The sequence below is a fragment of the Anneissia japonica genome, unplaced genomic scaffold (assembly GCF_011630105.1).
Source record: "Anneissia japonica isolate Jap-2015-1 unplaced genomic scaffold, ASM1163010v1 scaffold5280_len750649_cov202, whole genome shotgun sequence".
NCBI classification, from domain to species: domain Eukaryota; kingdom Metazoa; phylum Echinodermata; class Crinoidea; order Comatulida; family Comatulidae; genus Anneissia; species Anneissia japonica.
Window position 1 is genome coordinate 667,036 of NW_022703058.1, and position 21,119 is coordinate 688,154.

Sequence of the window (21,119 nt, forward strand, 5' to 3'; positions counted from 1 at the left end):
TTTCCGATGAAGATTCCAACTTCTCGACAATCCATGCCACGAAAATGTACCCTGAGACTGTAGGCCTAGTGTTCGCTACGAGAATTTTCGACAGGAATCCAGGATCCCGTTTCCCCAGATCACCCATCCTCCACCACAGATGGTGGTGCCGACATTACATTATAGCCTACACAGAGGAAAACAACAGAAAGTTCACTCATCATTTTTTTTTTTTATCTTTGATATCTTTGGGGGTAGTTTTTATCTAGTTTAAATAACTTTTTAATATATATTATTTTTATAAATAAATTAGAAATACCGGGGATAACATGTGGGGGATTTTTACCTGTGTTATATTTACTGTATTTAATATAGGCTGTTTACAGTTTACTACTACACTGAGTCGACCCTTTCAATACTATTTTAATGTAAATATTGTTTGCAAATTACCGTACTATAAAAGGACTAAACTAGACTGACAGCTTCGTACCTGCCATCCGAATGAAAAGATAATGGACCATTCCGATGTCCCAACCCTTGAATATTAAAAAAAATAATAACCCTAGATGCGGAAATAGCATGGCATCCGTAGTCACTTCTCCTATGGGCGACTAGATACCCAACGAACCCTCGGTCGACGGCCCGGAATAAAAACTCCCTTGCAGGGTTGACGGGGAGAGTTTTTATGGCTTAATATGTAGGGGGCCAAAACGTGCGTTGGATGACACGGGGTCCAAGCCACCACTGCCCTTGGATTGGGTCCACTCATAAACTTCCCCACACTATTTGTAAATCCTGGCTACAGCATTGATGATTAGCTGGGGGGGCTCGATGATCAATTGAGTAGGGAATAACTCGCAAAATAAGGTGATTTTAGGTGATTTTTAACTATTTGACCATGATTTTTTTTGGGGGGAGGGGGTGCGAGAAATTTTGGAGGGGCGTGCACCCCCACCCCCACACTCTTGATGATGCTCCCAAAAATATGCATGCAATTAAACGCAGTTCAAAAACAGCAAATCTGTCATCACAAAGATTTATTTCAGAGGATCACACAAACTTGAAATTCAATTACATAGCAAATAAGCAGAGTATTGCATACACAATGCCCATTAATGGCTTCTGTAATGTAACTAGGGGAGGACTCCTCCATGCGTTATACTAAGTCTTTATCGGCATATACTAGAGGACTATCTAAAATTATTTTGCACATTTTAATTTGATTGTATATTAAAATTAACAGGACTTTAAATTGGTCTAGGCCATCATTTACACACTGATTAAAATTAGATAAAATATTCAAGACCACATTTGTTGAAAATCAACTTCTTATGTAAGTGCTACAATTATGCTAGGATGTGATATTGCAACAGAAAATAACACACATTTAATTATATCACATTTTATAATATTATCACTATTCAAGTAAAGTAACTGAGGTTCTAGAAAGTCGTATGAAAATACAGACCTATCTTAAGTATAATTCATCTCATTTACAGTAAGAACAGCATTTGCTTACAAATATACAAGCTTATGAATTACCTGCCTTTACAATCATTGTACACTTAAGTATATTTTTAAGTTCGTCAGTAGAAACGTTAATACTAACACTACCTCATGAGTACTGATTTGCTGCAATAGCATATTATAAAATAACAAATAAATAATACAAATATTAAAACTGAAACTCAAATAATAGCAATTGTAATATCATTTCCAACACTAATTAACACACTTTTTTTACATAGATATTTAATTTGTTAAGAAAAACATATTTGTTCAAATTAGGATTGGAATTCAAGTTCCTTTTGTTACCAACTAATAGGCAGTGGTTATTGTTACACCAGTCTTAAACAAATTCCTAATTCTGATTGGATGTTATTGTATATATGAATTGCATTAAGACAATAGTATCCAATCAGAATTAGGAATTGGTTGAAGACTGGTCTAAAAATAACCACTGCTATTATGCTAAGCTTGATTTTTCAATAGTACACATTATCTGAATAAAATTATTGCATAATACACAAAATTCATGGATATCGTGTGATTTATACTGTAATTATACAACTAAAATTATGAAGCAGAAAGCATGACACTAATTATTATTACAGGGTCACTACTGCCTACGAATGACAACAAAATCACACATATAACTAATACTGTGGTAATTTATATTTTTTCACACATGAAACACTATACGTTGGGTAATTATTTAATTTACACTTGTGCAAGAACAGCAATTTAACTGTAAATTGCATAAGGATGATGTGGTTGTTACATGCTAATATGTACTAATAAACGCAGAGATAATTATTTTGTATATTCAATGTATAACACGCAAGGGCATTACAGTATATATACACGAGGAATAAAGATGATCATTTGTGTGTATCAACCCAGTCAAGGAGCCAAGTCTTGAACAGGGCAGTGGTAGCACAGTAGGGGGTCCAGGTGGGGGGTGCAAAGAATTTCTCCAATGGGCAAGACTGAACCCCTGTCGGAGAAGAAGCCTACTGGAATTTCAGGCGCCACCACTGCATAAGGGTTAGCAAGAGTCAATCGGTATTTGTCGATGATAGTGTTCTCAAAAAAAAAAGATTGCTAACAATAGCAGTATGTTTATTGTATTGTTTGATTGCCAATTCACCTTTCATCAATATTTGGATTAATTCAATTGCATCTAAACTAATACATGGTGATATTATTATTATGCAAGACAAGTGGCATAAACTCTGTGAAGTAAACTTTGCAAATTAGTATATACATGAAAGCATATATACAGTACCTATTCTATACATAAAATAATTTTAAAATTTTAATCAAAGCTTATATTCCATAACTTATACTTTTAAAATTATGTTTCTACAGGATTAATATTAGTGAAGTTTTGAGCGATAGAAATAATTAAATTGAATTATATTTCATATACATATAATAATTTGCAATATTATTTGTCGTATGTGTCTTTGGTAAAATCCATTATAAGCAATTACTGAAGTGTATAATAAATACTAGATCTGATCTTGGTGTTCTTTTCTAATGGAGTATATTTTACAATGGACTAGAAATATTTATTATGTTGCAAAAGAAATTTAAAATGATATAAAATGATAAAAATTTTCTCTGCATTCAATGTCTATTCGGGACATTGATATCACAAACACTGGTTCATTGTCAATGTTAGCAGACCTCCAAAAGCTGCTATCCCAATCTGCTCAGCCCTGATCATGGAACCCTTAACTACATAGTACTTTCAAACCCGTAAACATACAAAATATGTAATAAAATATATATATATATTTAAATACATAAATAGAAATGATTGCAAGTAGTAATCTTGTAAACAAAGATTGTGTTTGTTCATGATGATCTAATGATTTATAAAATAAATTTTAAATGTTTGTGCATTAATATATTTATTCACATTACTTTGATCATGTTTTTTTTGAAGATGCAAGTTTAACTTCGCCCTCATTTTACTTTACTACATTACATAATATTTTCTATTCCTCTTTTTTATCATCTGATTCATCCTCCTTATCATCATCATTGTCGGCATTATCATCCTTTTTATCATCTGATTCATCTTTCTTATCATCTTCATCCTTATTTTCTTCATTTTCATCTTTTTTATCATCATCTTCATCTTCCTTCTTATCATCATCATTTTCTTCTTTCTTTTCATCATCATCATCATCTTTATCATCATTTTCTTCTTTCTTATCATCATCACCTTCATCACCATTTTCTTCCTTTTTATCATCTGTATTACTACTGTCTTCTGCTTCAGTGGCTACCTCCAATTCTCGTTCTGTTTTCTTGTCATCTTTATCATCAGAAATCCACCTGTAAGATGTTAAAAAAGATGGAAAACAGACATCAAACTATAAATTTACAAATAGTCTTTAGCACACAAAATTATTATCCATTTTTATTTGGTTCTAATAAATTCATTCAGCCTGTTGTTATTTTTATATATATAAAAATAATGAGTAGTTAATTAATTTATTTATTTGCACTCTAGGGCATAGAGGCCTCTGTATTATGCGCTATACAAATACCGCTTATTATTAAGATATTCCCCTTAAGTCTGACTTAGTGCATATTATTATTATTATTATTATTATTATTATTATTATTATTATTATTATTATTACAACCCTGTATTGCTTCACATTTACTTCAATTCTGCTATAAATGAACTTTTAATATTGTAATTCATCTTATTATTTTCAAATTTATTGTTGAAATGACCATGTGTGATTATCTTACATGAATGCCACCCATATCAGTCCTTGACCAGTATGCCTGTCGCCTACATAAACATGATGAATGTGAAGACTCAGTAAACCTGCACAAACTACATAACTTAAGATCTAAAAATAATTTTTTAAAAATAGCACTTACTTATTACATTCAAAGACAAATTCTTGTTCAGCAGCTTCTGTTTCTTTGATCATGACCCTTCCCACAAACCAATCTGATTGTTGACCTTCAGCATCATGACCTATGACACACTTCTTAAGCTTTCCAAGGGAGACTGCTTCTATGATGAATGTGTCAGTCTGTCATAAGAAAAATGTTTTCATTGATTACTTTAATCCAAGAGTTATATACCAAAATACAGCCAAACAGACTGGAAATGGAGAGGACAGGATGAGTGTATGGCATTCTTTGATATCTGAGCAGCAAGTATTGTACATTTTTTATATTTCAACCTATTGTTTCAATAACATCTTTTCTACATCCAACCAGTATCCTTTTTTAATAACTCTTTTAAACGTAAAGATTTTTTGTCTTTCAAAAGTACTGTACATCTTTATATTTTTACAAATTTTGATAGTTTTAACAATGTACGAGCAACGAATTTCCGTAAAAAGGATGCAATAAAGTGAGTCTGAATCTGAGTCTATATATGGTAATGATGTGATGTAATTGCTAAATAATTTGCTCTATACTACACACTTTATTGTTTGATTATTGCCAACATGCTGTCCGCGTCGTGTTTGTCTGTTTTTCTGTTTGTCTGAGTCAATGTCTAATTTTTTTTTGGCATATTTTCTATATCGTGAGTGCACTGGCATTTTTTTTTTTTCCCCCTCGAGCACCTCACTTAGGGTGGCCATCTCATTGAGCTTTGCTCTTATTGGTCATTCCCTACCGTTTGCTTTTATTCATTTTATAAAAATGTATCTCGATGGATTTCTTTAAACGGTGAATAAATTAGAACTTTGAAACATATGGTTCATCCCACGCTATTTTTCCATGTACCCCACTAGACTGACAGCACCACCTTGGTTGTACAAGTCTTATGGACATTTTATCTGTGAACCCCAGAAAAAGATATTCCTCGCCTATTAATATTTTTACTTACTGTGCCTTTTTGGAATTTTGCCTTATCTTCAACATTTTTGTACAAGTCTCTCTTTCCGGTATCTCCATTCTCTCCATATATAATGATGTAGGCATTAGCTGTCATGTCTACCCCTTCCTCATCCCCGGTATCTACTTGTACTTTGTACTCAATAACTGAATCACATAAACATTTTAATAAACTATAAATTATATGGTTATTGGTTAAATCACAGAATTGACAAAATCAGTTTCAGGTTGCTCTGTTAACCTTCTATTCTTGAATTTCAGTCTGTACTTCATTTTTAACATTGAACAATTATTAAAATAAGTCACAAGAATCAACATGGTTTATATAATATCATGGGTTACTTTACTAGCATGCATCACATATTATTGGTCATATAATTAACATTGGTCAAATTATTATGGGCAAGGATTCCATAATTAACATTGATTTGGTCAAATGATTATGGGCAACTCACATAATTAGCATTGGTCAAAATAATGATTATAGACAATGGCCACATGATAATAGACCAGGGGTCACATAATTAGCATGGGTCAAATGATTACAAAGGTCACATGATTATAGACCAGGGGGGTCACATAATTAGCTTTCCATGCTAATTATGATTATGATTATGGGCAACTCACATGATTAGCATGGGTCAAGTGATTTTAGGCAAAGTTCACATGATTATAGATTAGGGGTCACAAAATTAGCATGGGACAAATGATTATTTTCTTAAAATGTCCAACTCAAAGAGCTCAATCACCAAGCGCATAGAGGCTTTTTCGCATGATGCGCTCTACAAATCCAACTATTATTATTATTATTATGGTCATGGGCCTCATAATTATTACATTTTCAACAAGGTTACCTGGTGGAGCATCTTTATCTGGATGTACAGCTGGAAACTCTCGAACCACTTCACCATTGTCATGGTCACGGGACAGCCATTTGTTGCAATCAAAAGTGATACTTTCTTTAGATGACATTTTCTGCATGACAACCTATAAAACGATTTATGTAATATCACTATCATATATTATATTTATGTAGCCTAACCACATAATTTGCTTAAATGTTTAAATATCACCACTGACTTTTTACATTAAACAGAAACCATCTAGGAAATTATGTACATAAATGAATACCTATTTGCATAATCATTTACATTAAACAATGGTTTGAATAATGATGACACCTGATATGTATAATTACTTTCAACAGAGATTCAATTTTTTTTGTTTATTCAGCAAATCGAGTCACATTCAGCATTTAAATTTTAATTCAGATTCATGATTTGAATAAGTATTTTGTTTGTATCTTTTGTTTTTTTATTAGCTTACCTGACCTAACAGCCATGACGGGTCATCTCCACTGTTGTCATGAGAGACACGAATCTTGTAAAGTTTACCAATGTCATTCAAGCCAATCTAAATGTATAGCATTAGATGCCAAGTTATTCACAATTAATATATATAAGATGTGTATAAGAGACAGATCTCCATTCTCTCCATGGTTGATTTATTTCTGAACATAAATTTATTTCAACAAATATTTTGTACTCTTTCTGAGAAATTCATCAGGGTAAATATCACATCAAGTACTTATGCAATAAAAATGGTAATATATTTATTTCAATAAATATTTATGATTCCCCGCACACTTATTGATTGAAAAAAATTATGTTTTTATAAAAGCAAATATGATTTTCAAAGAAGTTTTCAGATAATTATTACCTGGAATTCAGCAGTATTGTCAATGTCGAAGAATGTGCCATTGGGGTCATCGCTAAGTACAAGGTCATTGGAGGAGTCTTTACTACCAATTATTGTCATGGAGACCTTTGCATGAGTGCTAGCATTCTCCTCATCACCGGTTGTAATCAGGATTTTCCAGTCTTCTGAGCACATTAAAAAACAAATTTTGTTTTATAATTAAATGTAATCATTTTGTTTCTCTAATTAAATTTAATCATTTAATTAAAACATTGAAATCCTAATCAAAAAAGCTATCAATATCCAATGGATCTAATTAAAGACATTTTACTATGAAAATATTTTTTAATTAATTACCAGATACAAATCTTATTATGTATGAGTCGGATAATTGGCCAGGAATAAGTTTTTTGTACAAGGTAAGCAATTCAGATACTGTATTGATTTTTTGTTTCTGGTTTAGTAGGTAGCGAAATGGCTATGTCTTTCATGTTAGAATCATGAACAATAAGCCAATTGGTGGTTTGAACCGTGTATGCTCGCATCAATGTCAATCAACATAACCAAGCATATACACAACATAGGTTAATATCAATTGACTTTGGATACCACTGGATTACGTGCATGCATAGTTCAAACCATGAATTGACTTATTTATCACTTAAAAATATTACAGTTCACTTATAATAACCAGGGTATGTCATTAGAACATATATTGTATCTTATCAATTATTTTATCCACATACAACATACATGGATGTTTCTTTCCATTGCCAGTAACAACATATTACATCTTCATTATTGTTATACATAACTGAATTACTGGGAGCAACACCTTAAATATTCCAAAAAGCATGGTTTTTACTGACTCTCTTTATTATATGAAACTTGCCTTCAAGTAATGGTTGCAAAACCCTTTCTGTCTTTTGGTCCTCTGAATCTACTGACAACCAATCAGGACAATGGAAACACAATGTGTTGTCATCATCTTCTTCCTCCTTTTTATCATCTTCTCTCTCTTTTTGTTTGTCCGTTTCCTTAATGATATCTTCAGGACTAACAGGTTTAATAGTCACTTTGTCAACCAACCAAGCTGATTCTGTAAGACAATTGATGGAATTTTATTATTTTCTATGTTACATTTATTTTTCAATTTATGAACATTGAAATAAATTAAATATGGACACTAGAATAAATTAAAATAAGGGTAACACAATAGGTAGGGCAAAACATCACTCCACTATTGTAAATGATACTAATAAACAACATGTTTCGACATGTCAAACTCATCATCAGACAACGCTACTAACGGTTTATAACCGGTCAGATGTTTGGCAAATAGCCAAATACTAAGGTAAGTCATGTATACAGCTCAATACATGGTAAGTCATGAATATAAGAATTAGAATGAAAGAATTGAAACATGTCACTTATTGGTATCATTTATTTAACTTCATGCATTACTGCACTCGGACTACTAACTATTGCAAGCAACATACTGACAGAACAGTTAGATATTGGCTTCTTTACTGACCTTTATCCTTTCCATCATGACCTAGGGTAACCTGCTTGACTTCTCCGAGTCCAACAGCCTCAATTTCAAACACATCTTCTTGTCCCTTTTGAAATTTTACATCTTGATTTGACTTTGTAAGCCAGCATTTACCAGAATCACTTTTCTCTCCAGTAATGATGATATATGCATTGGCAGTAGTATCGGAGTCTTCCATTTCCGATGTGGTGATAGTCGTGACATATTGCATCACTGTAAAAGATAAAAATCCAAAAAAATAAAATTATAGGGAAAAAATATGCAAATCTTGCAAATTGAAGGCAAGTTGTCATTAATGATGCTGTTCCTCTGATGAAAATAGGAAGCTTTTGATTGCATGACGATGTTAGGATGTAGAACGTAATAACATCACTAAAAGCCATTTGTGAATGCGAGAACGTTAAGTTCTTCTCGTTGCGTGGATTCTATGACGCAATTTGTCCAAATCTACATATGCAGTGAACATAGGATGCCTGGTAGGACGGTCACGCATGAGTGATTCCTTTCTAGCGTCGCGTCAGCGAACAAATCAAAAGCTCCCTCATGTTTGCCATACCTTGTGGCTCTTCAAGCTCTGGCCAAACTGCAGGCACCTCAAGCATAGCATTAGACTTTCCATCCGAGCCACCGACCCATTTATTCAACCTCATACTAAACTCTTCATTGGTGTCTTCATCTTTCATTTTAATCTGAAGTTAAGAAATATACAGAATATTATTTAAAAAATACAAATGAAAAAATTATTGATAACCAGAAGTAATTTGAATTAAGGAAAAAAAACACCCTTTTTTTCATGCACAGTAAATGATGTAAGTGATTCAGGCCGTCTTACAAAGGGTCTCTGCCACTGCGCCAAAATGGCAATGAATAATGATTGCTTGAATCACACTATTCAGATTCTCATACAATAATGCAAATGTAAGTTATCAATTCTGTAAAGAAGTTTTGCTAATGATGACCGATGTAGTAAAATCATCAGAATTTATTTATCTCATGCTAATTTCCAATTCATATTGTTAACATTTTTGATTTGGGGTTAAAAATAACAGATAACCAATCTTCCACCAACCTTACCTTTTCTACAAACCATGATTTATTATCTTCTTCGCTCTCAAGGTGAAATCGTAGTTTCCAAATTCTTCCAATTTCTTTTAAAGATACCTAAAAATGTCAAAGGAATAAGTCTCTATCCTTAATTCTCTTAATATTAATACTTATGGACCATAAGATTAAACATTTTTCTTAATTATTTATTGTGACTGACATTTAAGCGCCTTGAGACGGTTTTCTGTGGAATGCGTTATATAAATATATGACCATTGACCATTAACCATTTAGAAATTAATATAAATAATATTCAGTTCATTTATAGTGATACTTCATCCAGACCACATTCTTATTTCTCTTTGGATACATGTAATGTCATGCTCAATGTACTGTACAACTCTTCCTCTCTTAGGAGGACTCTAGTCATGTTTGTAATTCAGCACATACCAATCATATTTTAGATAAGTCCCATCCTATTAGACAGCTATTTATTGTATTGTCACTTGAGTGGAGCAAGCAAGTGCAAATAAAGTGTCTTGTAAAGGATGTAAACAATGGCACACGTCATTATCTTAAACCCAACACCATTTCGGCCCAAAGATCTATTGCTGCACCATATGCTTTCTCATATATTAATGTCTTTATACCTTTTACATGGAATGTCTAAAAAACTTGACAATGGGAAATAGTAGAGCATCAAGTTTAGCTTATTTCTGGAAAAGCCAAGACGAAATTTTCAGGTTTATTGCGACCAATACAAAATGTTATAATTGAATTTTAATCTCAAACGTACATTGAATTCATCGGTTGTTCCTGCTTGGAATTTTGTAGGATTATCTTGGCCAAGCTCCTCTGGATCTGAGCACGAACTGGTACCAATGACAGTCAACATCACCTTAGCTGATGTTCCAGCTTCCTTACCATCAACATTCTCACCAGTTGAGACTATCAACTTCCAGTTTCCATCTAAATAAGGGAAAATATTTAGAGACACTGTTAATATGTATAGCTGTGTATAAAACTGTTTCCTCTCTTTTTACCTTTATGTTATCACCTTCAGTTTCATAGTTTCATTTTAATCAAAGAAAGTTTTCACTAAACACATATTACATTATCAAATTTCATGTTGAAAATCTGTGAGATATTTTAGTCTGGATGAGCACCTCCCCAGCCTCCCTTGCCATGATCGGTACACATCTCAATTTCAAGTAGAATGATTACGTAAGGCGTACATAAGCTCTGCAGGGACGGACGATTCAATTTGGAAACCTTCCATATATTGGTTCATCCAAGTAAGTATTCTCAAAATAAGACTTGAAAAGCTCTCACCTGTTTTTGGTTTTGCTTCTGTTATGTCTGGATCCACAAACACACTGGGCTGAACTTGATAAGTCTGCAGTTGAAGAGATGCATCTTCTTCAGGTGATTCCGCACTACCAAGCCAGCTGTAGAGATTTATAATCATTATATAAAATCAGAGATATTGTTGCTACTAGAGCTACCAAAGTCTACCATCTGGGTACCAACATTCTCACTGCATAACAATCTCTCTAACATGTGGCATAGATGTAATGCTTTTGGCTTTAAATCTCTTTAATGTCTTTAATTATATACAAGGTTGAGAATACTGGCATGTGTATGTTGACTCTGTTGTAAAAAAGTTTGTAGCCTGAATGTGATAATAGTAATAAATAGTATTAAATTAGCAGTAACTGGCCCTCTTGGATTTCTCTGATCTTAGGTAGACAGTAAACATAAAGGACTCCAAGGGTGAACTTGATTAGAGAGGCAGGAGGGGGTGGGGGGAATAACGGAATGATACCTTGGAAGCACTATTGATCCTTTAACACAGAGGTGGGCAGTAAAATTGTTCGGGGGGCCAAAGTAAATTTTTGATTCAACCCCAAGGGCTGCACTCAAACTTCAATGTTTCAGTGCACTTCTAAAAACCTTCTTAAAATGTTTTATGGCCACTTTATGCTCAGTTTTATTATTATCTTTTACAGATGATCGGTGCCGAGCCGCAAAAAACAAGCTGTTTTCCAGCCAAAGATGGCATGGCGGGCCGCACAAATAGGGTTTGTACTTCATTTCCGCAGGCCGCAAAAAAAATCACTGGCGGGCCGCACTTTGCCCACCTGTGCTTTAATAGAACCTTGGCCTATAAGTTTATCAATGTACATTATTCAAGAAATTCAATGACATGTAGCACTATTTATATCATAGCTGGTCGAAATGTACTCATTTAAATACATTAACATTATAAAGAGTATTAGATTGAAAAAAGAATGAATTCTTACTTGTTGTAATTAAAAACCATTTCCTGATTTGTATATTGACCTTCTTTGACAACAACCTTTTCTAATTGCCATGGTTTTCCCGAAGCCTTTTGAATTAAGATATATTTTATTTGACCGACCGATACAGCTTCAAATAAAAACGAATCAACCTGAAAAGAATAATTTGAGAATCATAAGAGAAAAAGTATGATATGGAGTAAAAGAATCACCCAGATCTTGAAAGTAGAAACTATATTCTAAGGACACAGTTTATACAATAAGGGTTGCAAATAGGTCAACTAGAATATACAGAATATATAAATTATCAGGGGCTGATCCAGAGATGTAAGAAAGTGGGGCTGAAATTGGGGGCCAAAAGTGGGTCCGGGGGCGTGCCCCCATGAAATTATTTTGTTTGGGGCGTTTTGGGCGATCAGTTATTACTTTTTTCTTTTTTTTTGACTTCCCAAAATCCACCCCTGATTATATACAATTTATTGTCATAATATTTTAACTTGTGACCTGCTTTGTACCTTTTCTGGTTTGTCAAACTTTTCTCCTCCATTTATAGTCTTGTGAAGTTTCCTGGAGCCTGTGTCTGTTGAACCAAATATCGTAACGCAAACATCAGAATCAGTAGCGGCTTCCTCATCAGATCCTGTGTGGAAATCCAGTTTGTAGTTGACCAATTGTAAGGGGTCACGTCCCTTTATCAAGGTAGGTAACTCATTGATGACATCACTGTCCTCTTTCTCATTTGAGAACCATTTATTAAACTCAAATTTATGTTTTGTTTCAGAGGCTTCATCTACAATTTCAATCTATGATCATAAATAAACAACATTGTCACAATGAGAAGAGAAATTAAAAATACTAGGCAGAACAGAACATATGAAGAGGTGTATGAGACCCTCAGACACCCCCTACCTTGCAGCATCTAAAATCAATTAGTATTACAGTATTTGTAGGCCTTGAAATATTTGCACCTAAGGCCGAACGTAGTGTGAAACACTTTACAGCCCATCAACAGTGGAAGGTGGGTATCTAAGCCTGGCTAATCAAGAATGGTTAGCATGTGGTTCAAACTTCCAACAATGAGGTTAAGGAATATGGGAACTGCTGCACCCTAAAGCCTTTGGTATGTGGTCGAATATAAAGGTAAACATCAATGAATGAGCGGTTAGGTACACCTACCCTTGAATCTCTGGCTCTGATATAATATGCCCGAGAGTAGCAATATGTTCTTGGTCAATGTACAATTATCAACACTATATATCTCTTCACCAGCTGTATACTGGGGACCTAACAGTTTTGGGTGGCAATTCCCTAATTAACAGCTACAACCTCATATGCCATACTTCACCCGAAGGAAAGTACATGTTTGATCCAATGATCAGAGTGATAAGAAATGAATATAGGCCTTGGCATTATGCAAGGTTGATGTATAGGTATTATAAATAATAATGGGACATTGGATCAAGCAAAATTTACCTCTTTCAGATGCCAGGATATCTTGCTGGTATCATTTTGGTTGTTATTTTCCTCAGATTCATCAAACAACTCTACACGCAGCTTGAGTAAGTCACCAAACCAATTTCCAGGATTTACCTGTAAAAAAAAAAATAAAAAATCATATTTTAATAGTAAATCAAAACATTAGTTGTATAGAATAATCTTTACCTAACCTATGGAAAGAAAAACCTTCTAAAATTAAGGACACTTAACTACAAAAAAATGTTAATATTCAAATAAATAGTATTCCTTGTAATTTCTATGCACAAAACATTTAAAAAAACTAACCTTAAATTCTGCTCGCTTTCCTGGTTCATAGTTGTCGTCCTTGCCATTATCAAGGACCATGACACTGGACTTGCCTTTGTCACCATATGCTACCAACGAAAGTTTCTTATCCATCCCACAATCAGGCAGATCACTTGTGGTAACAAAGCATGTCCAATTTTCTGGAAGGAAAGATGTAAATTGTTTGAAACATTAGAAGATGTTTATTTTGGGAATACTTAGCTGGATAAACTGACATTAAATGGAACACCCCTTCAAATAAAAGGAAGGGATATTCATCCAGGAACCTTACTCATAGACCACCAACATCACTTCTAATTTGTGTAAATTTTTTCTTCATGTCATCCTTAATAATATACAAATATCATAATAAGCCTACTATGGAAATAGTATAATGATGATTGTTGATTTTAAATTCATTTCCTGGTTTCTTAGCTTTGAAACAGTTTACCATTTAGATTTGAGATGTACCTTCTCAAAAACAATAAAATTCAGCTAAAAATGCATTATTGAAAAGATGTTATTCAATTTGGTGAGTGAAAAAATGGAGGTCCAGCGTACACATCTGGCTTGTGTGCACTTAGAAGAACCCATTACATCTTTCGGAAGAGTAGGGGTCTACCCCGATGCTATGGTTCATTTCGGCCCGTCCTTGTGGAATGATGTGAGCATGAAGCTACTATAAGCGCCTCTTTATGGTGGCTGGGTAGTCATGGATCACCCCATACGCAAATTCTGTGCAAGGATGCTGCGAGTTATGAGTGTTAATCTATACCTTTACTAATGCTAGGTTTAGTAACTGTACATCATAAAAATCTTTGTAATACTCTGGAGCAAGGAAAATATAAACTATTTTATGAGATTGAACCAGTGATATTTGAAATACCGTTGCAATATTGCCACCTGCAGTAAACTCCCCTAGTTGACAATGTTCACAGTGCAATACATTCTTTGCTTAATTTTCATGCATTTCTTTGTAATCCGTTTTTTTCTTGCATGAATTATCCTTTAGCTTGCAATTGTATGTGAATTTAAATGTTAAAAAAACAGAAGTCAGATCTTGCACCAGGTATACTTTATCTTATCTATGGTATGTTATGTTTGAGTTGAATATTATCATTATTAGCAGGAAAACAAAAGCATAATAAAAGAAATTGAATGCCAATTAGGATATAGTAATGATCGAAAAATTGAAAACTGGGAAATGAATACCTTCCACAAAAAAAGATTTAATAGGCTGAAGATTTCGATCTTCATCATCATCATCGTCTTTTTCATCATTTTCTTTTTCTCCTTCAGTTCCTATCCAGCTTAAACAATCAAATTTCAACTTATTCTTCTCTTGGTTTGTTTTATCATCACTCTTGCCATCCTGTGTGACCAGTACTTGCTTTAGAAACCAGCAATCATTTGATTGGTTCTCTACTTGGATCGTATGGATTTTACCAAGTGGTACAGCTTCAATTTCAAAAATATCAACCTGCCAAAATATGGAATAAAAACAATTTTATAGACTCATAAAATAAGACATTACGGTCTTCCATAGCATTTCAAAATAGTAACTAAATGAAGTTCAGAGACTGTAGGCATTGTGTATGCAGAGGTGGATTGAGAGGGGATAAACAGATTTTAGCCCCTAAAACTTTACCAACATGCATGTTTTTGACAACTGTGAAATAATAGCCTCCTAAGTTGGCCGAAATTAAAACTTTTACCTAGGACCTCTAAAAATATGAGTTTATCAACCATACCCACACGGAACCATACTTCAATGATGGGGCCAAGGTAGGTGTTGATTCACACCATCTGAAAGTTTCAGTAGCTCACCCCTAACAAAAAAGCTTGGACCTGCTCTTGGTATATATTTAGCCATGGAGATCTTTATGTCCTCTGTTACATGTTACAGCACAAATCTTTTGAAAAAGATGCTTAATGCCGGAAACCAAAAAATGTTTAATATATTATAAAAATAAATAGAAAGACAATATGAGATGTTTGTAGAAGTAATTAGGAAGAGCTAATAAGATACAAATAAAAAAAAAAAAAAAAAAAAAAAAACTGGGGCCTTTAATACCCCTTTTTTCATCAGTTTTTTAAATTTCCAAAATCTGTATCTTATTTCGTCATTGCAAAATATCTCTTCAAAAACCCCTTTAGTGTCTTGGAATATTCATTTGTACAACATATCAAAACATTTACATTCCTCTGTTGCACCAGTAAACGAATGCAGTACATCTTTGCAAAAAGAACCAGGAACTGCCTCCTGGTGCACCACTGAGGTTGATGCTACGATGCTACACTGTGGTTGTCAGTGAGACCCCAGACCAAAGCCTTTAGTTACTCAACTCTGACTGATTTATCTCCCTTTATTTTAATTAACACAAAATTTGACACCAAAATTAACATAAATAATCCAATGAAAAATAAATTTGCATTCTAACCTGGTCTTTCTTGAACTTATCAAAATTGTTGGACTGAGATAGTAGTCGTCGACCAGTATCTCCTTTACTACCAAATATGGTCATATATATTTCATTGGTCTCAGTTCCTGAGTCGTCAGTGTTTCCAGTGTGACATTGGACTTTGTAAGTTACAACTTAAAAAAAATAGAAAATAAAAACAAATTATTTAGGGCAAAATATTCAAATACAATATAAAATCATAACAACAGTAAACATAATTAAAAGATAAAAAAAACCAACAATAAATAATAATAATATTTGACGCAATAAAGAATAAAAATAACAAAATACACAAATTGATTGTTGATTTATTCAGGTAAGTATTCACAAAATAGTCAATAAAAAAATCTTGTAATAATTATTGGATTGAAAAATATATCTAACTGTTTTCTTACCTGTTTCTGGTGTATTTCCACCTCTAATCGCTGCAGCCTCTTTGCACAATTTTATCCGCGAAGGAAATTCAAACTTCAGATTTTCATCTGTGTCCTCATCAACCATTTTGATCTACAATAGTGAACATAAATTATTATTTCTATTTTAATTTAAAACATTAAACATAGTAAATATCATAAATTTGATCAAATTAAAAAAAAAATTTTAAAAATGACAGTTTAATCCTGCTAAAAATTATCAAGGATGTAACACTCAAAACAGCTCTAATCTCTAATGCTCTGTAATGGCGAGAATTTTTTTATACCTTGTTTAGCGAACCCCCCAAATGCAAATATTGATGATTTCGAATAAAAATAAAATTTTATTTTTTGCCAATTAGCGCACCAGCCGCCATGAAAAAGTGGAATTTCAGAAAAAAAAATTAAAAGTTTTTCTTTATTTTTATTACGCCCTCCTGCCTTGAAATCTCTAAAGATAAGATATGTATATTTCTTCCTAATAAAATTTGAAGCATTTAACCATCCTATTTCACATTCACCAATAAAATGTTATTTTTTATTTTCTCCTCCATCTGGATGATTTTGGCAAAACTATTTGCTAAATAAGAAAGCAAAATTTTAATTTTATCTTTATTCCGCTCTCCTCCGACGATCTTTAAAAAAATTAGTATGCGAAACAAGGAATAAAAAAAGTCTCAACTAAACTGTTGTATGCCCATATTCATGATGTGCCTATATATGTTCATGATGTGATGTCATCATAGCCATATTTAGTCAAAATTTTATAGTCTGGACAGTATTTTAGTCTCTAAGATTAACTCTTTTCACATTAAATTAACTTTTTTAAGACTAAGGGTATCCTTAGCTTGGTGAAATCATGCTGCAGTTTGCACTTAGATTTTAAGTATGACGTAGGTTTTATCAAGCTGGTGGCTAAACAAGACTTAGTAAGATTTTTGCGCATATACATAGATACATTCTCAAAGTATGAACATTGATAAGATTCGCAAAGGTAAAATTAACCCCTTCTTTTGCTCAAAAACCGTAGTCTAATACTTAGTTAAAGAGCATTGAAGGTTTTAAATTATTATCTTCACTAGATCAGTCATAGTTGTAAAGGTTGCACAGGGCAGGGCACAATACCCATTCTACATCTACTAAAGTGATTAACTCTTGAACTACTGATAATAGTCAGTATGCACATACCCATTCAACATACAGTTTTGGATCATCTTCAGACTGGTCAACTTCAATTCTCACTTTACTTATAGCTCCAATGTTTCCGACATTTATCTAAGAAAGTTTTGATAATTTTTATGATAAAATAACAACAATGAAAATCTGTATTACTATTATTAATAAAAATAATGACAATAATATATTACTACTGTATTTATTATAGCGTAAAATAGTATAGTATTTTCAGTTGAATAATATTTGCTTACATAATGTACTTAACGTTTTTAAATAAAGTTGCCCTGATTTAAAATGAATAAATAAATTGGTATTTAAATGCTTAATAATGTGTTGATAATGTTTGTTGCAGCCAATCAAATTTGAATTCCCAATGAAGGTTAAGAGTTTTCCACATAAGCAGAGTTGCATCCCGGTCGCTGATATATTGTGTTCCTCTTTGTTAATGATTAAAATTTGTATTTGTTATGGCACTACTGCAAGACCATATTATTCAATACTTTATTGAGACTTACCTTGAAGTTATCCTGAGTCCCTGGATCAAACAGCTTCTTGTCTTCCACCTCACCCTTCAGTAAAGGATGACGCAAAAACTGACCTCTATCATCATACACAATCAGAGCCACCTTCGAGTCCATATCATCTGAAGATTTCATGTTGGTTCTCACAGACACTTTCCAGTTTCCTTTGGTTGTTGATTTCTCAGTGCACTCAACTTCACCTAGCAGCTTTATCTCACGTTCTAGTTTTCCATCTTCAACTCCATCATCAAACCACCTAAGTCAAGAAAAGCATGTTGTTTCAAAAGTGGTATTATAAAGCAAAATATAACTATATGTTAAAGCAGTCAATAAATATCTTCATATGTTGTCAATTTATAACTAAAATTGCCCTATATAAAGTAGATCCTTGTTATTAGTATTATCGACATTTGACATTAAAATGTTGTACTTCATCTATAAAAATCATTTCTATATTCTCTCACCTTTGACATGGAAAGACAAACTGAGTTGGTGAGTCTGTACTCTCCTTGATGACAACCTTCTCCACAAACCAACCTGCACCATATCCTCTCTCATTATGACCAAGAATCAATTTATTAGGTCTTATTAAGTCTACAGCTTCTATCAAGAATGTGTTCACCTACAAAAAAAAAAGTGATCATCAAATACAATATTGTGAACAAATAAGTATTATACACATGATTAGTTCTAGACTGGGTTCCAGTCCCTAATCTTTGTCTTAATCAGTTGAAATGCTTAAGAATAAATCGATTTTGGCACAAATGGCGTTCCATATTACTTATTTGCATGGCGTTCCATAGTATACTTTTTCTGGGATTAAAGTTTCTCAACATAAACTGACGCTGGTGGCGCTTTCTGAAATGCGCTAATACTATGAAAAATCCATAAATTAGAGACTTGTGGCAAGTCTAGATTAGTTCATATTCCAACCCTTTGTTAGCCCCTACTCCCTGAAGGGTCAGGTGGCTTTTTTTTTGTTTGTTCAGTTGCAGAGACCATGTCGGGTGACCCTGCTGTGTCTGCTCTATGTGTTGTTAGGACACAAGCTGCTCCACTGGCAAAAAGGTGTCAACAACATAGCAGTATTATATACTATTATATAAAATTAAATATAAAATTGAAATATAAAATAAACATGCTGTATTCAGTGGCGTATCTACGAGTCTTGAAATGGGGGAGGGGTGATGGGGACGCAAAGGTAAGGTGGGGGCTCGATGATAGATGAAAGAGGACTAGCTCAGAAAATAAGGCAATTTAAGGTAATTTTGAACTACTTAAGTGCGATTTTGGTGGTGACTGGGAGGTGTAAGTATTCTTTTGTGGGGAGTTAGCACTGTGTACCACCTAGATACGCCACAGGTTGTATTCCGGTCCTTTACTTCTTGATTTTTATACAGATTACATAAAAAATGCACAATCATGTATGAATACCTCATTTCTACCAAATTTGTGTTTCTTATCCAATTTTGACATGTCTAAACGCTTCAGTTGCCGTTGACCAGTATCGCATTTCTCTCCACAGACAACAATGTAAGGCTGTGTGTCAGTCCAGGATGCTCCACGGTTACCCGTGTGAACAGCAACCTCATATTTGTGAACTATATTAAAAATATAAATAAATTTTTAAGGCTTAAATGTCAAGGTGAAATTTTAAAAAAATAATAATTATTATCAAATATTCAAATATAGTTAATGCACTTATCCAATGCCAATAAAAAATGCAAAGTATCCCTAGAAGTTTTTCCCTCTAAAAATAAGGATTTAATAATTAATAATAACATTACACTTGTATAGTAGATAAGGCACAAAAAAGCCTTTATGCGCTTTACATCAGAAAATAAATAAATAAAAATAAATATGTAAATTAAATAAATAAATAAATAACAACAAAACAAAAATTAAAATAAATAAAATTAAGAAACGGGAAATATGCAAAATCTCTGTGGGTCGCCATCCATCACCACCCTTGTAAACACGTAAACGTGTGCTTGGGGATGGTGGCCAAGACAGGACCCCAAGAGAAAATGCATGCAAAATTACGTATGTGTGTATGTTATGTATACAATAAATATATTTTAAACGAATCTAATATAGGGTAATCACAACTTTAACAGCGGATGTTCAATCTATAGAGAGGAATCAGAGAAACATTAACCAGAAATGCAAGAAGCAATGATTTATTTGCAGAGCATGTACTACAAGATGGAAAAAAAATTTACAAGCTCACTAACCCAATGGAACTGGTGCATCTGGACGGATGGCTGCCAACTCTAGACAAATATCATCAATCAAATCTTCCTCTTCTTCTTCTTCTTCTTTCTTATTTTCCTCTTCATTATTTTTACCTTCATCTTCTTTGGCTTGATCCTTGTCTTCTATTTCTTTCTTTGCTTCATCTATTTTCCCCTTCTCATCCTCATCAACAGCATTGATATCAACAGGCTCTCTTAACCAACGATTTGCAAAGAAGTGGAATTCTTGGTGTGTATCCTTATCTTTCATTTTTATCTGAAAAATGTAACAAGATAGTACTTTAATATATATAATATATATACTAATAACACCTGTTTAGCTGAGTATCAGCTGCAAAGGGATTATCAAGACTAAAGACTAACACTAATAATATTAATAATTTAATTGATTTAGTTGATTTATGCAACATTGTCTCAAAATTTCAAGTTTTGCATTGTTTCTGGTACTTTAATTTTAACCAACCTTTTCAATAAACCAATCAGGGTTCTTGTTACTGTTATCATGAGCAATTCGAATCTTGTAGAGCGAACCAATTTCACCGACATCAATCT

General features: G+C 33.2%; 1 protein-coding gene across 5 annotated transcripts in view; it reads right to left on the reverse strand.

The window, feature by feature from the left end:
• Window positions 1–999: 999 nt before the first annotated feature.
• The window catches only part of LOC117104243 (lipoxygenase homology domain-containing protein 1-like), a 58,030-nt gene continuing 37,910 nt past the window's right edge, over window positions 1,000–21,119 (reverse strand). For all 5 annotated transcript variants that reach the window (XM_033244949.1, XM_033244952.1, XM_033244951.1 and 2 more), the window contains 25 exons: window positions 21,031–21,117; window positions 20,547–20,823; window positions 19,747–19,913; window positions 18,777–18,934; window positions 18,307–18,568; window positions 17,804–17,890; window positions 16,598–16,709; window positions 16,182–16,336; window positions 14,953–15,220; window positions 13,741–13,901; window positions 13,432–13,548; window positions 12,474–12,761; window positions 11,962–12,110; window positions 10,991–11,106; window positions 10,455–10,627; window positions 9,689–9,775; window positions 9,171–9,303; window positions 8,597–8,827; window positions 7,955–8,161; window positions 7,084–7,247; window positions 6,691–6,777; window positions 6,219–6,351; window positions 5,357–5,511; window positions 4,390–4,547; window positions 1,000–3,828 (listed from right to left, as the gene is read on the reverse strand). In XM_033244949.1, coding sequence (XP_033100840.1) covers window positions 3,486–3,828; window positions 4,390–4,547; window positions 5,357–5,511; window positions 6,219–6,351; window positions 6,691–6,777; window positions 7,084–7,247; window positions 7,955–8,161; window positions 8,597–8,827; window positions 9,171–9,303; window positions 9,689–9,775; window positions 10,455–10,627; window positions 10,991–11,106; window positions 11,962–12,110; window positions 12,474–12,761; window positions 13,432–13,548; window positions 13,741–13,901; window positions 14,953–15,220; window positions 16,182–16,336; window positions 16,598–16,709; window positions 17,804–17,890; window positions 18,307–18,568; window positions 18,777–18,934; window positions 19,747–19,913; window positions 20,547–20,823; window positions 21,031–21,117 — 4,275 coding nt within the window. In that variant the 3' untranslated portion in view covers window positions 1,000–3,485. The remainder of the gene's footprint in view (window positions 3,829–4,389; window positions 4,548–5,356; window positions 5,512–6,218; window positions 6,352–6,690; window positions 6,778–7,083; window positions 7,248–7,954; window positions 8,162–8,596; window positions 8,828–9,170; window positions 9,304–9,688; window positions 9,776–10,454; window positions 10,628–10,990; window positions 11,107–11,961; window positions 12,111–12,473; window positions 12,762–13,431; window positions 13,549–13,740; window positions 13,902–14,952; window positions 15,221–16,181; window positions 16,337–16,597; window positions 16,710–17,803; window positions 17,891–18,306; window positions 18,569–18,776; window positions 18,935–19,746; window positions 19,914–20,546; window positions 20,824–21,030; window positions 21,118–21,119) is intronic.